General features: G+C 42.4%; 1 protein-coding gene across 2 annotated transcripts in view; it reads left to right on the plus strand.

The window, feature by feature from the left end:
- pard3ba (par-3 family cell polarity regulator beta a) overlaps window positions 1-18,009 on the plus strand; it is a 191,113-nt gene that overhangs the window by 99,103 nt on the left and 74,001 nt on the right. For both annotated transcript variants that reach the window (XM_040038425.1, XM_040038424.1), the window contains exons 17-19: window positions 539-583; window positions 15,204-15,419; window positions 16,095-16,302. In XM_040038425.1, coding sequence (XP_039894359.1) covers window positions 539-583; window positions 15,204-15,419; window positions 16,095-16,302 — 469 coding nt within the window. The remainder of the gene's footprint in view (window positions 1-538; window positions 584-15,203; window positions 15,420-16,094; window positions 16,303-18,009) is intronic.

The raw sequence follows: 18,009 nt of genomic DNA on the forward strand, positions 1-18,009 counted from the left end.
TGCTCGCTCTCTCACCCTCATCTGTCCGTTGGGAAAATTGACCTCATAAAAAATGAAAAGGATTATTTAAGAGAAATGGCAGGATAATGAAAACCTATTATTGTATCCTGCGGTGGCGACCGCCGGCCGACCGCAATCCTAGTTAGATTAGGTGTTGGTGGGCGGGGGTGGGGTGTTGGTGGGAGGGCTGCCTTTCTTGGTCTTCTTTGTCCTTTTATTATTTCTCATATTGTCTCATCTCTCTGTTCTCATTTTCTCTCACAATCACAATATCTCGCTTTCTTCTGGTTTTCTTATATTTCTGCCACCTTTTCATTTCCTCCTTCAGTCTGTGTCATTTTGCCTCTCGCTCGTCCTCTTCCATCTTACGCCGGGAGTCATTTACAACATATGCCAGCACCAGTAGGCTCCAGTATAACCATTTATGAAGCAGCACGGGGCACTGGAATGACCTGCATGCTGTTTTGTGTTGTACTAGATATTGCTTGCATAATGTGTGATATTTACTGTGTCCCTCTGGCTCTTTCTTTTTTCCTAGTGGCTGATGAAAGCAACGTGGGATCACTGGTCGGGCAGAAGAACAGTGAGTGTTTGATATATTTTTCTTTGACCCACCAATCTGCCACACTTCTCTCCCTTGTTGTGTCTTTTGGCTTAACGATTCAACAAGTCCACACAGGAAAAAAATGAACCGTATGTGTGAAGATTCTTGTTATTCTCAAATATTCTTCTTTATTCTTTATTCCCTCCGCCTCCCTTTTTTTCTTTTTTTTCTCCCCTGGCTGACAGAGTTGAGTTGTGCAGCACTTAGCGTCTGAGCTCGTGTTGCTTTATTGCCGCCCAGGTCAGCAGGCCCGCGGTGTTCAATCCTCACCCAGCTGACAGCAGCCCCCACTCCATCACAATGAATTCTGCTCCAGTTATTTGTTCGCACTCAGTTCTGCTTTGTTTTATTTGAGAAGAGTCTGGTTAAATGTAAAAGAGAAGACTTTTTTTTTTTTCTGCTTACAGACGACACGGCGCAGTGGTGGTTCAAAGTGATGTATGTGAAGTAATCAGTGTTTGGTTTTTGTTTGTTTTGTTTTTCTGAGAAGGAGAAGAGGATATATAATGTAAGCTAAGACATCAACAAACTCAAAGTCCCTTTGTGTCCAACCTCCAATCATTTTCACTGTCCAAGCCTTTATCAGGAAGTCAAACAGTGGGTGTTTGATGGCCTGCAGTTTGGTGAACAGTCTCTCGTCTGTCAGCTCTTCATATAGAAAGAAGGACGTGGTCAATTCCAAATTCTGGGGTTACTAAACATGGAAGTTCAGGTGGTGTCCAGTCATGGGTGGGTAATCGGTATTGCCAGTGCATGTGGCATATTTGTGTTCTCACAATATCTTTTTGTTCTTCCAATATGAGAAAGCACCCTATAGAGGACAAATGATGTGTTACAATTGATCGTGGACTCATTTTTAGAAGAGAAATCAACAAATGTTTTGGTCTGTGCCATATTTGTGCAAATCATTGTAGCAGTTGCACTTGTAGGACTCAGCCATGTTTGTAGAGTGTCTGGTTGGAGGTGTGTGTGTAGAAGTTTATGCTGCAGAGTGGGAGGCCTCTTAAAACTGATTGCTCATTACATACGAGAGATCTTAGAGTAAAAAGAGACTCCTTTGGAGCTCTTTGATACTAAATGTGAAGTGTTGGTCGTAGTGAACTCCTTGTATCAGGTTTTATGTTCATCATGGATTCACCGTGGTGGTCTAGCCGGCTATAATGAGAGCTTCCTTTGTGATGGTGAAATTCCTGACTTTAGGCTCTACATACCTTGCAGACTCGCTGATCTCCTTTCTCAGGACTCCAGTTTCTAGAAGGCTTTTCTTTTGATAGTTTATGGTTTTTTATATTTCTGTCTGCAAAAACAACAGCTTTTGCAATACATACCTGCAATACACTGATTGACATGCTCGATTGAATATAGCGTGCGGATATAGATGTGGCACGGCAAGAGGAGAAAAATTAATATTTGAGATGCAATCAAAAGTTCATCCAGACATGATTTTAAAAACACTTTTTTGTAGTAGTTCAGATCTTTTCAGCAAACCTGTCTGATGGCTCGCGACATTACAGTAAAACTTGGCGCTGACAGTCTGACCCCGGAGGATAAATCCAGGGTGTCCAAATGCCCTCGATGTCAAAGAAAATGATGAGGTTGCTTCCGCTCATGCTTGTTACCTAAACATGGAGACTGCTGTCTGCTCTCTGGCTTGTAGCCAGAGATATTTGCTTTCTGTGCGAGTTTGAGGTCCGTGGTGAATTTGGTAAAGCAGGTGAGCCAGAACATGTGAGGATCCAGAGCAGAGGCGACTGGAAATTGATGGACGACATCAGAGGTCTCCATTAGTGCGCCATTAAAGCACTACGTTAACACCCACAGCATGAGCCTCGAGTGGTGTTTGATTTTGAACACGGAATTTTTTTACTTCCTGGGAGTCTGTGGCATTCTAACAATAATGACAGGAAAGATTAGGTGCAGTGTTACTGGAGCTTTTTCTGATCACTAGTGGTACATTTCTGCTTTGTTAGATCTAACAGCTTCAGCATTTCTTCTCAGTGGCCGACTGGCAGACCCTCTGTGGTTGATCTGCACAGCTGAAGGATGAACAGAAATCAAATGTTGCTCACAGTGTCGTGACTCCAGCTCGGCTGCAGACGTCAGGATTTTAATTGTAGAGCTCAGCAGTGATTTGTATCTCATTTAGATTTAATGTCTTTAATATGACAGCAAGGCCCCGTATAAGAAAACCAGCATTTAAGTTATGATGTTGGCAGACATCTGGCCTCGTTGCTCCTTCTGTTCCTGCTCTCTCACACACACCGATCTCTAAAATCCACCTGCAACAGCCAGCTAAGCCTGTTGCCTGACAGAATACAAATGGCCCGAGCATCGTTGCTGACCTCAAATCCCCCACACTCAGCATTCCCACAAGTGGCTTCACCTCCGCCCTCCTCTTCTTCTGTCTGATACCCACCCCACCCTGCCACCCGCTCCCCCCACCCTGTCCTCTCCTGCTCACATTTTCCAGGCATTTCTAAGCACACATGATAGATAGAGCGATCCATTTCTTCTCTGCTGCATTCCTTTCTTCTTGTGGTTTTTTTCTTCATCCCCCCTCCAGTTGACGTCTTAGCTAGTGCGTATTGACAGGGCTTTTGCGTGTTTCTCATTTTTGCTGATGCAGAGTATTTTGCCCAGCTTCCTGCTCCATATCTCAACCCACCCCTCCTTCCTAAATGGCCTCGGTGTTTCTTTATGAGCTTTGACATATTTCATTAGGCGGATGGTCTTAAGAGGCCTGCCTGGCTTCTTTAATCTGGCTAAAACCCTCTTTCTCTCTGGCTGAAGCTGCCGCAAGGTGCGTTTCACTCCTCTAACTCTTTCTTTCCTCTCTCTCCATCTTTCTCTCTGTCACTTACTCAAGCTGTCCCCTCTCTCTCTCTCTCTCTCTGTCTTGATTCTCCAGTCGTTCGAGTCTCAATCTTCAATAGAGCTTTAAGTCTCATTTCTTTTTTTTCCCGCTTTCATCTTTGCAACCACTCGTCCTTTCCTACTTCTTCCCAATCGCCTTTTTCTCGCTCTTTGTCACCAGACTCATCCCCATTTTTAGTCTGCTCTCAATCCCAAAACTTCATCTCCTTCTCTCTCTCTCTCTCTCCGCCTTTCTTTCCCTCTTTCTCTCTTCACGATCAATTTCATTCCCTTTCTCTCAACAGGCTGATCCTTTTTTTAGTAACTCGCCTTCTGTAATCTGTGGTTCTCCCTCTCCCGCTGTCTCTTTCCTCGCTCAGCTGCAGCTGTATCTGTTCCAGCTTCATGTGATTATGCTGAACATGCTCCAGTCTTGGAGTTTCCTCTACCGACTCAGACCCAGTCGTCTCAGTGTGTGTTGTGTTTGCGTGTACGTGCATGTGAACACCCCACCAAGACACTCCCAGCAGTGCTGGACAGATATCGCTCCATTCATCCCTTTATTTCTCTTCCTTAGAGTGTCTCCCTGGCAGCAGGCTACTTTACCCCTTACAACACACCTGGGATCTCATCCAGCCCAGCAGCACTGTACCTCCGCTCACTTTTGCAGTAATTTTGTATGTTTTTTCTGCCTTTTCCAAGCTTCTCTAAGTGTGTATTGTTTTTGTTTTGCTTTAAACGATCACCTTGAAAACCCTCATTCAGACTCATTCGTTGTTGTTTGGATGTTTAGAGCTAAATGGCTAACAGCTAACCCTGCAGCAGTGCCACCAGTGAGATCACTCTGTGTGCCCATTAGTCCCTGTTGTTTCTTTCCTGCACAATGAGGCATCAGAAAGCTAGCCAGCATCCTGCCAGCGCTGAAGCCTTTGCTTTTTTTCCCCCCTGACAGTATTTGTTTGGGCGCTGTGTAATTCAGCTTTTTTTCTGCTGTTTGTGCTCTCTTTCCTTCTTTTACTTGCTATATCATAAGGACTGTTTGTATGCGCTCCCGCAACTCTGCCTTTGGGGAAAAAAACAAAAACAAAACAAACTCTTCTTTCTTTAAACTTGACCACTATCCTCTTCAAGTTGGTCTTCGTCTTCTGCACCTCAGGATGATTTGGATGAATTCCTGAAAGGCCGGCACATAGGTGACCTGTGCTGGACGTTTTTTGGTGTAGTAAAAGGGCTACCTTTCAACTTTATTTTTGAAGACAAAAAGGTCGCCAGGTGGTAAATCTAGTCAGTAGGTCAGGTGCTCAGATAGTGTTTGTGTGGCCAAAAAAGGAAGGTTTAATGGTTTGTGCTGTCCTCACTTAAAGACTCCACTGGTTCAACTGAGCTGTTGCACAACCTTCAACACTTCCACAGAGCGAGCTACAGATCGGAGCCACACTGGTAGCCTTCAGGTCTAATGTGTGTCTGGTGGCCATCAAGGGCGGGGGCACTGGCGGTTTGATCCCCGGCTGGTGAGGCTATCTATGCGGATATGGAATGTCAGGTGAACTAGCGTGAAAGTATATTCGGGCTCTGGAACCAGTCTCCTGAAGACAGGATGGACTCTGTTCCAGTCTGGAGTTTCCCTCTGTGAGAGGCGGCAGGCAGGGGTGGGTGTTTTGTATCCCCTGGACTTTCTGCCTTATATGTTGGGGCTTTTCCCAGTGGACGAGGGGGTTGTTTCTCTGTGTCTTCCGGGAAAGGGTCCGAGCTCTCCAGAGTTGAACAAAGAGCTGACCTTGAGATTGATAATGGCTCAGTTTAAATCAGGTTTGGGTTACAGCAGCGATGTGTTTATGTTTAATCTTGTGTCAGACTGTAAGAAACTGGCATTTAAATAGAAAAATTTACACAAGCCCCTCCCACCCCAACACCCATGCCTTTTCCTTGATTATTGAAGCACTTTTTGTAGCAGTTTAGCTTAAAACTGTTTTTACAAAGTAATAGAAAAAGGCTAATAGGTACTTCCAGCATATTTACAATGTGGTAGAAAATACTCTTTTGGCCTCTATGGATACTTTCCCCTTTAAAAATTAACTAAATAAAAGTGTTAGGGGTGTGGCCAAGTTGAGTGACAGGTGTCCCAACACAGGCAGCTAGAACCAGTTGGGATCTGCTAGACCTTTCTCCCACCCTTTAACTCCATTCTGTTGTGGCAGATGGCTGCCTGGTTCTGCCAGAGGTTTCCTCCTGATAAAAGGGAGTTCTTCCTTCCCGCTCTCACCAAGTGTTTGCTCATAAGGGGTCGTGTGGGTTTTCTCTGTATTACTTAGTCTATTTCCCTTACAATATAAAATACAATGTCATTTGGCGCTTTATAAATTAAAATGAATTGAAATGAAACCACTACTTGAAATCATAAAACTGGCACTTACACTATCTGTGTTATTTTGGTGCATTTGAAGCATTTTTAGTGGATTATTACAGCTTGCTCTCCCTGAGGTTTGTGCTTCAGTTTTTAAGGTCACTTCCTGGTACTAAAAATCAACATGGGGGCAGCCAAAATGCTAACATTAAGTCCAAAACCTATGGGTGGAATCCCAGTGGATATATCGATCTTTTACACCGTTTAGGGCCCCGCTGGCATAAGGCTGCCAGTGCTGGAGTTCTGTTTGTTTGTGTGTGTGTGGGTTGACTGTGTTTTGGATCTGGGTCACACACTTTACATAGGTGTTTCATTGTTTTCAATTTAATGCCAAATTCAAGTTTTTCCACAATAATTTAAGACTCTTTACAAAAGATCCTTTTGTCTTGATGACGTGTACAACATGCTCAGCGACCTTTGTGAAAATGTAATAAAGTTTTCTGTGATTCTGAATGGTTGCAGGCTGTGATTGGTTGTCATTCGGCATATTTAATGTGTCTCAGTTAATTCACTCAGGACCATAGTGACTGTCTTGAAGTCTGACTCCTGCATTAAGGTTAAGTGAATAGTTTGGCTGTCTGTAAAGGTCTTTATAAATCTAGCATGCCGGGTGTGTATGTTTGTGTGCGTCTCAATGTATGCACCCTCGCAGTTCTGCCTCATTGCCTCAAGTATTTTAACTGGCTGCGCGTTTACAAATGGCACATGTCCCACTCCGCAGAGTTCTCTCCAGCCCTCATCCATACTCTGCCACCCCCGCTGCGTCGCAGTAATCCAGTAGAGGTAGGCAGTAATTATGAAATGGCCTTTTAAGTCCTCTCCAGTTATTAAAGCCATTCGTCTAGGTGGAGGCTAAATACAAACAGCCCATATGTCCCCTTTTCCCTCATACATCTAAACAACTAAACACAATTACTGCCAGAGCAATGTTTCCATCCAGCTTCATTTTCTGCCTCTGACATAGCTGAATGCATTCAGATAGTAATGGATGGATGCTTAATGATTGAACAGCTCTTTAATTGGAGTGAGTTTTGATAGGCCATACCATGAATTGCATTTTACTTTTACTGGCTGTACAGTCGTATGAAGTCATTTGGTGGGCAGTCAGGTTTGTCGGGTGATATGAAAATAGTTGCTGTGTCATTTTCATTTTTAAAGGATGCAGCTGGGGATGTTTTGTATTTATCTTTCTGTCAACAAATCCCATGAAAAAAGTAGCGGGATCAGTTGATTCAAACGTGGAAAGTTACTGATGTTTGAATAGTGTTCTGTTATAATTGTATGTGAGTCCTGGGTTTGCGGGCTGAATGTCACAGATAAAGGAAAGAAAAGAGAAAAGCTAACACACTGGTATCTACTCTTCAGACACAAGTGGCAACTGTAGTTCCTCGAATGGCCACTGGGGACTACCTAAAAAAGCGGAAACATCCCCAGCACCGCAGCAGTAGTACATTTTTATAGTATGCTATAACACAATTTCCTCACAGTTGTGTTTGTGATGCTGATTCTTTTTTTTAGAATTTATTATTCATGTATGTGACAAATTATGTTTGCTATCGGGTTAATTGTACCATCAGACATCCCAAAAACTATCAACACCAGCTTGGTGATTTTTCCAGTATTTTATTTGTTGTTTACTTTGCAGAAGACGCGTGCAAGCTGCAAACAAGCTTGCTAGCCTTAGTTGAAAGCTTAGCACTCCAGTCTCATCTGAATTTGATTTTAACAAACAACAAAAGAAAAACCATGGCTGACCAAAATGCTAACATATCACCGGGCAATGTCATTTCCATCTTTTATATACAGTTTGTATTTATACCTCTAACGTGTCATTGTGGTTTCACGCCAAAAAAGCTTTTAAAGCTCCACGTTCAGTATATTTAATCCAGTGTGAAGCACGTCTTTCGTGAGAGACCTTTGTGTGTTACTTTGTGTAGTTTAAACAGCTTAAATCTAAAAACATTCACAGAGATGAGATCGTTAAATATCTGTGGTAATTTAAGAACTTGTTGAATTTAATTGCTTTTACTAAAACTGGAAGTAATCTTTCTGTGTCTTGTGACCCTGTTTTTAATGCTTTTGTTGAATTAGATTCAAGAACCTTCACTGAACAGGGCGACATTGAGATCAGGCTTTCTTTTGCAGGTGTGTAGAGTGTATGTGTGGCGGTGAGTGCCACGTGTTTTTATAGCAGAGTGCAGGTCAGGGCTTGTTTTACTGGTCTCCAGAACAACAGCTTCAGGTTTTATTGGTTGATCCTGAGATTGGATACTAGATTGAAAAGTGTGTGTGTGTGTGTGTGTGTGTGTAGCTGTGCCCTACATGTGTGTGTCTTGAAGCGTGTGTTCCCTGTACCCAATTTAAAGAACTACAGTATGGCCAGGAGCAGCAAGCCCCTTTCTTACTAAAGTGTCTCCTTGGCAACTCAGCATCACCCATCTCTCTCTCTCTCTAGTACACACACACGCAGACAGATACACACGTGTACACACACACACACACACACACACACACACACACACACACACACACAGCCACTGCCACCCCCAGCTGTTTTGATGGAGGGGGCGCTTTCTTGTAACCGTGGCAACCTCTTTGCCAGTCTGCTACAAAGCTGCTTGCTGTAGAGCACATTGTAGTCCAGTTGATAGGTAAGTGTTAAGATTCTGGTGAGACGCTGTGGGGGGTGTTCAGAAGTGTTCCATTGATGTTTGTGTGTGTGTGTGTGTGTGTACGTGTGTGTGTGTGTGTGTGTGTGTGTGTGTGTTGGCTCGCTTGTATGGAGTTACTAGAACAATATCTGCTTTAAGCCCCTTTCAGACATGCAGTAGTTTCCCTTAATCTGACCAGACTGGTTCAGGCATACAGTTGTAGTATTTATGCATAACTTTAAGCACATGATTCTGTGTATTAAAAAACATGATTATTCTAGAGAATAACCAAAGTGGAAATGGTAAGATGCTGAGGGTTCCTGTCTCTTTTGATCTGGACCCAAACTACTGCAACACCTTTACACTTCTGTAAAAACTCGTGACTTTGGGGTATAAAGTCTGAGGCTACGTCCACACGTACACAGGAATTTTTAAAAACTGAGGTTTTGTGTTTTCATTTAAAAAAAAAAAAAAAAAAAAAAAAAGTGCAGTTTTTAAAATAACATCTCCGTCCACATGTAAAAAGCAAACGCTGTCAGGGACATACCAAATTCAAACTGTGTTGAAATGTTAGCCAGTCAGAAGTCTAGAAGCCCGGGAGGGACAGAGTAAACAGGGTTTGTGCCCTCACAAAACCTCAAGTACTTTTGAAAAGTTTTGGCGTTTTTCTGGAAAGGCAGCTAATTTTGTGTTACTCTTCAAGTGCCATTTTCAATTACCTTCATCATTTCAAATGTTAATAACTGAAGACAATATTTTGGATTTTGTCTCACTGGCTCTCTTGGCCAGAGTTTATCAATAAAGAAAGAAACTGGAAAATTTTACATTAGTCTGAGTGATTCATAATTGTAAGTCATAGTGCTGTGAAATATGGCTGGTGTAGACTCACAACTCAGGAATGGACAAAATGCATACAGCATACTTACATTAAATTAATTTTTTTTTTCTTTAATTTATTCAAAACCGACGATGACGATGGCATCGGGATTTGGGTTGTGAGAGCTTGTGTGTTTAATGCAGAAACCACGTTCGAAGTTCACTATGGCTATTAACTAAAGAGCTGACACATCTTGAATGGTGTGCAGTATGTCATTAAAAAATTTGAGGAAACTAGACAAAAGGAGGACAAAAGAAGTGGCACGCCTTAAAAATGATCTATAGCAGATAAACAGGATCTGAAAGCCATGGAGGGATGAATCTAAATTTGATATTTTTGGTTCAACTTGTCAGGACAGAGGTACAACAGTGAGTGTCTACAGCCTGTAAAACACAGTGGAGGCTGTGTCCTGGTTTCAGCCAGTGGTTCTGGAGATCTTGTCAAAACTGTTGGAACTCTCAATGAAACAAAGTGCCATCACATTTTGATCCACCATGTAGTACCATCTGGAAGCCATCAGATTGGTAACATCTTCATTTTCATCATGACAGTGATCCTAAACACACCCGGACATCGAAATGATTGAAGCAGTGAGGGATCATCTTGACAGAGAACAGAACAAAAGGCAGAAACATCTAAAGAAAAGCTTTGAATGTCCTTACTTTAAGAAATGAGAAGAAAGCTGCCTCACAGAGTTCAGACTGTGATGGAGAATAAAGGTGGTCACACCAAATATTGACTTTAAAGCTTGTTAGAACTGTACGAACTCATTTCAATGTGTGTTTGCACACAATTCATTAAATCACTGCACTTGTTTCCCATTTTCCTAACAAAAAATAAAGAAATGAGGGGTTTGGCACAGTGCTGTAGGTAAGACAGAGCGACAAGGCTTCAGCATTGTGTGTGGAATACTCACTGCACAGCCTGTAATTTAGAAATTTTCAAGTTCATTTATTCTTGTATTCATTGAGCGAATAATTAAGAGTTTTGTGCCGATCACCTTTATTCCGACTACCCAACTCTGTGAAAAAGCTGCAATTAACATTTTGTATTTATTTGTACAAAACAAAAAAAACCTACCTTTACTGATAATGATTTGACCTCCATGACATCAAATTTCTGAACAAACTGTATCAATATGTAATGATGGTTGCAGGTGTGTCACGCTCACTTTTAAAATACCTTTTTTTTTTAAAGTACAAAGCAGCGTCATGGAGCAGTGTTAGTCCTTTCAGGGCCTGTCAGCACAGCGGGACCCCGAGGCTACGTTCCAGGCAAAGTCTTCACTGCTGTCTGTTCAATACAGACACAACAGCAGTCAGCCTCTGCAGAGTCACAATATACACATCGCATTTGGATGCGTGCGGGTTAGAAATGCGCGCAGGTGGATATTTGCATGCGTGTGTTGGTGTGTAAGCACCTACAGCTTGCATGCAGGCGTGGGCTTTTATGAGTGGATATTGTTTGTGGACACTTTGGAGTGTTTATGCGTTTAGGGGGGAATGCAAGCACCATTACGCAGAGGTAATTGGCAGGTTCTTTGTTTCAGCTCCCTTTTTTGTTTAGTTTTTTCTTCTTTAAGGATGTTCTCGTACCGCATTTCAAAGGAGTCACTCGTTAATCCCGAGATGAATAAGTAATGTTTACAGCAAACGTTGTTGCCACCGTAAATGACTGTTTAAAGGCTTCTTTTATAACAGTGTAATTGACATTCTTCCCCTGAAAAACATCCTGGATAATTTAATCACACTGTAGATTAGGTTTATGTTATGGTCATCAGTTTTAATGATATCAGCTTTGTTTTTCAGAAATTAGATACATTTTTTTCAACTGTTAGTTTTGTGGTTCATTTAAGTGCGGTAGGCAGGAATCGTCGCACATCAAATGTCAGAAACCCAACGTGAAATCATTCAAACAAACCTTTAAAAAAAAAAAAAAACAAGAAAACTTGCTGACACATCCTCTGAACCTCAAGGACGTGCGAATCGCCAGTGCCGCAGAGTGATGGGAATCGTGCGAGAGGTTCAAATTGATTCAAATGTCCTCCAGCAGCAACAGCTCGTGTTTGATTGTTGAAAGCAAAAGCACACCAGGTTTTGTTTTTTGGACTTTTTCTTTTTTTTATCCACTCAACTAAGTAAAGGATACAGGCTGAAATAAAAGGGAAGTGGATTGTTGTAGGCAGCGAGTTCCCAGTTCCCGCTGATCAAAGTTAAATGACTTGAATAAGAAAAGCAGCGCACACACGTTTCTGGGAAAATTAGCTGCTTTGCACACAGGCATTGGGAGGAACGATGCAAACTTTGTTGAGGCAAATTACGAAGGCCGTCGTGTTGCTTCTGGAGATGGCGGCCAGAGATTCAGACCACTTTGTTGTTCCAAAACTGTTTAAAGTCCTTTTTTAAAGATTTGGTTCTATAATTGGATGTTTTCTATTGAAGTGCAAGTTGTAAATTGCCCCCTTTTTTTTTTTTTTTCTTTTTTACTGTTTTTTTTTTTAACTTGAGTTTGTTTCTGAGTAATCTAATGATGATTACTCATCCTCTGCACTGATGATCCCACCCTTCATTAAACATCATCTCTGCCGAGAAAGTTCATCGTGAAGAAAAACCAGAAGTTTGCTGCTCGCTGACAAAGTGAGCGAAAAGTGATGCCAAGCGAAGACGTGACATTACCTCTTGATCTTGGGCGGAGGGGTGCTGCAGCTGTGAAGGGCACTGACTGTCATCCTGGCCCTCTTTTTTCTTTTTTCTTTTTTTCTTTTTTCTCCTTTTTTTTGGCTGTTAGGCTGTTTGTCAAATGTGTGCACCAGCTTGAATCAGTGGCAATCAGGCTGACATGATGCGAACGGATCCGTGAGAGCATCTGCTGGCACAGCGGGCAGCGATATGTGATAAACGCTGATTTCACCCTCCATTGGATCGAGCTGGCGATGATAGCCACCTCTCCCCCGCTCATCCATCCTATTAAACCCTCATTATTCATTTACCTCCAGCCTCAACAGCCTGACATGCATGGAATGAGTGCAACTCGCAGCCCCACGCATGCACACAAAAAAAGAAATTGTGCTCATTTCATCTGTGGCGGTCAAGGACACGCTCGCCGCTATCTCACGTAGTCAGTATCATGACTTTCTTCTTCTTCTTTTATTTAAGGGTTGGAACAAAATTCTCTCATTTAGTGGTAAATACACACCCGCCCACGCGCTCAGACACACACAGTTTCCCTGCATAGTGCGGCAGTGCACTGGCAAGGAGCTTAATTCTATCAGGCTGCAAGCTGGACAGCCGTAATTACATTTGTGACACAAATCCTGCCTCTCAAATTGAGCGTTTTATTCCTGAGCGCCCCCCCACCCCCCCACCTCTCTATTTATAACCCCTTATTCCCCTTATTCCCCATAAATCCCACTTCCTCTCAGAAAGTCAATTTAGGACTTAAAAGGCAGCAACGCTCTGCTTACTTTTTTCCTCCTCCTTCGACTCCATCGCCGCTTCAGTTTCACTCCCAACACCCCCCACCCTCCCACCCCCTCCCGCTCTGCTTGGAAGCTTTGAAGCCTCTGAAATGACAAAAAATACGTCTTAAGCAGTGAGTGCCGTGATGCGAGAAAGTCATCCCTACAGAAGAGTTTCAGAAAGTGAAAACGCTGCTTGCAACCTGCCTGTAACTTCTTTGAAGAGTCACTGCTCTATTGTGATACATCACCTGGGTGGGTTAGTTGCTTTTAGGGGTTGGAAGCAGGCGTCTTTTCAGCCGTCTTCTCGGTCATCTGTCCCGCAGTTTCCTGCCACAGCCTTTGACTTTATTCTCAGTGACATTTACTCTTTTCTTCTTTTCCTTACAGCTCTGTGTTTCCTCAAATCTTCAGCATTTCCCCGCTACCACCTCCTCCTCCTCCTCCTCCCCCGCCTCTTTCCGATCCCCTTGCTGAATCAGCTGTGGCCTTCATTGCACTCCTGCTCCTCCATCTAGCCCTTTCTTCCTCTTGAGTTGGAGGCCATACCCCGAGTACAGTATGATGGCAGTTCATTTATTCCCCCCTGTCTCTTGCTTATGCATGAGCCTGTCAGTTCCCATAGTACCGCTCCTCACCTGCGCCTGTACCGTTTCACCTCATTCATCGTTTCTTCTCCCCTTCTTTTATGTCGCTCATACGGGACTCCGACTTTCTCCCCATTTCTGTCAAGCCTGTTTTTCACGCTCTCCTCTCCTCTTCCTTTACCTTTCACTCTACATTTCATATACAAGACTTCATATTTCTCTCTTTAACCGTTCTCAGCTTCATTCCAAAAAGCTCTTATACGTCAACAGAAAAATGTGTGAGAGCTGATACTGATTGATCCACGTGTATATGTGAGATTTTTACATTTTCAGGCCTTGAGCTAGGCATAGTTTCCAGACAAGTTTATGCATGTGTATGTACGGTTATGCATAATAATGTGAGAAAGTTTTAGGAGGATGATCTTTAAGGTGATGCAATTTGGACTTTAAAATGTTTGTAAGAGCAGGATTTTTTTTCCTTCCATAAATAATGACTTTAATGCCATGAATTTAAATTTTAGTCCACATTTTCCATCTTTCATTTGATGTATTCTGGCTTTATTCTATCAGTCGCCATTGCTGCCGTGTCATTCCTTCAATCAATCTGTTTTCCCAACTAATTTTCTTAGTTAGTCGCGCTGGGCTGGAGTCTATCCCAGCTGACATTGAGTAGGAGGCAGGGTGCACCCTGCACAGTCAATCTATTATATATTCCGGCTTTCGTTCTGATTTTTATGCTATAAATTAAGACTTTTATTCCAGCTATTAAAATTTAATTCCGCAAATTACCATTCCTAGCATTCCTTCGATCCATCCATCTTTCTTAAACGCTTATTCAGTTTATACTTGTGGAGGGTTAGAGCCTATCCCAGCTGACATTTCATAAATGATGAATTTTATTTCGAGTAGATTCAGACTCTATGGCTTTTCATGAAAAATATATTTTCTTTCTATGTATTGTTAGTTTAAGTCTATACATTCTGAGTTTCATTACATATTTCCCAACTTTCATGCCATACAATGAAGTTTTATTATGTGTTAGTTGATTTGAATGTTCGCCAGGATTTACATTTAGTCTCTGATATACATAAAAAGCCTAAAGCATACCCCAAAAAGGCATTTTTCTGGAAGTAAGTGTTAAGTAATGTTAAGTAGTAAGTAGTTACTGTACTGTATATGGAGGAACCATAAGGTTACTGTGGTTGTTAGTTCAATAATCAGTGATTTTAGTGTAATAATAGCAAACTTAGCTTGATTATGTTTCCTGGTGATTCATAGATAATGAGCTAATTAAGTGTCAACTCTTACAAAAGACCCATTTCTGTATTACCTAAATGATAACTCTGCCTGTAGAAGCAACAACACTAATGGATAAATTACCGTCTAAATCCTGGAATTTGCAGTCCCAGCCCCCGCACCAATTCTTACATAAACTGAAGTCAAATTAAATTGTAGCCAGCTCTGAGAGTTTAAAAAGTTTAATGCAGATGCTCTTTTAATAAGGAAATATTATTTGAGGAGATGGGTTCAAGTTTAATCTTTTGCAAGCGGTGGGTTAGCTTATCCTAAAAGCTTGATCTCAATAAAGTCTTTGTGTCAATTTAGCAGTGGCTGCGTCTCTAAATTTAAGCAAAACTCCATCCATCAGCCAGGCTTCTTTTATACTCTTCATTGGATTTCCTCCTCTGTTTTATGTGCTGGAATAGTGGAAAATGGTGAAGTTAGCTTTGGGATGAATTAGTCATGGCGGAGTGTCTTTCTGTCTCGCAGAGCCTTCAGATGGAGGAGCACTCGGCCCCACCCTGGGCCTCATGAAGTCCAGCTCCCTGGAGAGCCTGCAGACGGCCATGTCTGAGGCGAAGCAGAGTCACATCCAAGACCACGTGCCCTTTCATCGCCCACGGCCGCACATGGTCCGGGGGCGGGGATGCAACCAGAGTTTCCGCATCGCCATTGACAAGTCGTATGACGGACCTTCTGAAGACGGTAAGACCCCAGGAGAAAAGCAGACATGTTGAACTGCTACTACCAAAAATCTTTTCGAAAAACAAGAAGCAGACACAACAAAACTGCCCACTGTAAGGAATGTTCCCTTTTAATGCACGACTGGGATTCCTTCCTAGACACTGTACCCATTTAAATGAGAGGCTACGCTGCCAGTGCACATCCTTTAAGCTTTATAACACACTGGCACTCAAAAAAGAGCCAGAGGCCTGCCAAGGTACAGTGCTTAGCCTAAGTACCTTAATGAAATGCTACATGATTTTATCCACTCAGCAATTTGGAAAGAACAACTTTATGTCTTACAGCAGCATATTTTTAATGCTCTAAATTGTGACCACACATACGTGTGGGATGAGGGATGTGTGCGATTAACATATGAGGAAATTAAATCCTGGAGTGTGGACAAAAGTTAAGATTTGAGGGTTTTTTTAGGCACACAGTCAATGCTGCAAAAGATAAAACTAAAAAAAACCCAAAAAACCCTCAAATCTGTGTTCCTGGTATCTTGCTACACCTGAGGGGCTTGCATAAGAACAGAGGCTGCCTGTAATGCTCGGAGCTATATCTATGAGTACATATTCCATTGTTGTCCGTGCATCTACTCTGACCTCTGCCCTCCAACCCATCCTATCCGTGGGAATTGTTTTCCCTCATCAGACGACGACATGTCAGAGCACAGCTCCGGTCACGAAACGCCCGCCAGCAGCTCGTCTCGCCAGGATCTGGATGCAGACGATGGAAAGAAGAAGAAGAAGAAGGATGAAAGGAAGAAGAAGGAGAAGAAGACCAAAGGGAGGAAGAAGTCACTGGATTCTGTGGAGGACACAGAGAAGAAGACCAAAAAGAAAGGATTTGGCATCTTAAGGTAAGGAGATCTTCAGGTCCGAATACTTAACATCCCGAATTGATGTTTAACTAGTTTGTAACTTGTTGGCTTCCCCAGTTGAAAGCTCCCGTCATCAACAAAAATGACTTGACATGGACTTTCTGACAAATAGAACCTAATGAGGATGTAAACATTAGTTAAATATGTACATGAGCCCTGTTGCTGGTCGCTGGCTGACTGCAGATGGGTTGAATAGCACTCACAAATTAACTTCTTTCCACTTGAGGCAATAGCTGACACTTTTAAACGAAACATTTTGTATTTCTGCAATCACAGTTCCAGAGTCAAATAAGGTGCTGACATTAGCTTTATCTCTTCATGCGTGTCCTGGCAGGAGTGAAGCATGTTAATTGGCACGGTGGTAATAAGTGTCCTATAAACGACTGATGGGAACATTAATGGATCCTAGAAGCACAAATCGAGCCAGTGTAATATGCTTTTATTCTGGTTTTCCAAGTTTAATTACATTTCTAAGTAATTAAACAGAGACATATTAATTTTTCATTTTTATTTTATTAACCCATTGCAATCAAATTGGGGAATGTGCTGCCTTTTGTATATACACTGTTCAAAAAATTAAAGGAACACTTTGAAAACATATCGGATCTCAATGAAACGAAGTCATGCTGGGTATCTGCGCTGATGGATTGGGTAATGTGTCAGGAGTGAAAGGATGCCACATTGTTTGATGGCAATGAAAACTATCAACCTACAGAGGGCTGAATTCAAAGACACGGCAAAACTCAAAGTGAAAAGATGATGCAGCAGACTAAGTTTCATTGCAATTTCTTTGCAGCAACTCAAAATGGTGCTCAGTAGTTTGTATGGCCTCCGCGTGCTTGTATGCGTGCCTGACAAGTGGCATGGTCCTAATGACACGGCAGATAGTGTACTGGGGGATCTCAGAGCTCCTGGTAGACTCTAATGGTGTCGGATGGACACAAACATGTCCCAGAGATGTTCAGTTGACGTCTATACACGTCTGTATCTCCCCAGACCATCACTTATTCTTACGGGCAGCTTTCACGTCTGTCACATGTGTTCAGGGTGAACCAGCACTCATCTGTGACAAGCACAGGGTGTCAGTCAGTGACCTGCCTATTCTGGTATTCTATGGAAATTTCGAATCAGGCCCCACGGTGCTGGACAGCGAGCAAAGGGACGACTAGAGGACGTCAGACTCTCAGGCCAATCTCATGAAGTCTGTTTCTGATTGTTTGGTCAGAAAAATTCACACGAGCATCCTGCTGGAGGTCATTTTGTAGCTCTGGCAGTGCTCGTCCTGTTCCTCCTTGCAAAAAGAAGCAGATACTAGTCCTGCTGATGGGCCTTTTACGGCCCTTTCCAGCGCTTACAGACTGTGCTGGGAGACAGAGCAAACCTTCTGACAATGGCACATATTGATGTGCCATGCTGGAGGAGTTGGACTATCTGTGCAACCTCTGTAGGGTCCTATGCATATGCTATATGCTCCTATGCTATAATAATAGTATTATCATTACAGCTTTAGCTGAAACAAAGCCATTTAAAAGGCTTTGCTTTGATTTTTTTTAAATCAAATATTTTCTAATTTAAAAGAAAATTAACAGCTAGAACAAACCAGATAACTACTCCTAAAGCTCAAGCTATAGCATCGTCTGAAAGCAGCATTACTTATATTGTTGTCTTTAAATTGAGCTGATTTTC

This window comes from Simochromis diagramma, unplaced genomic scaffold (assembly GCF_900408965.1).
Source record: "Simochromis diagramma unplaced genomic scaffold, fSimDia1.1 OVJJ01000413.1, whole genome shotgun sequence".
Lineage (NCBI taxonomy): Eukaryota > Metazoa > Chordata > Actinopteri > Cichliformes > Cichlidae > Simochromis > Simochromis diagramma.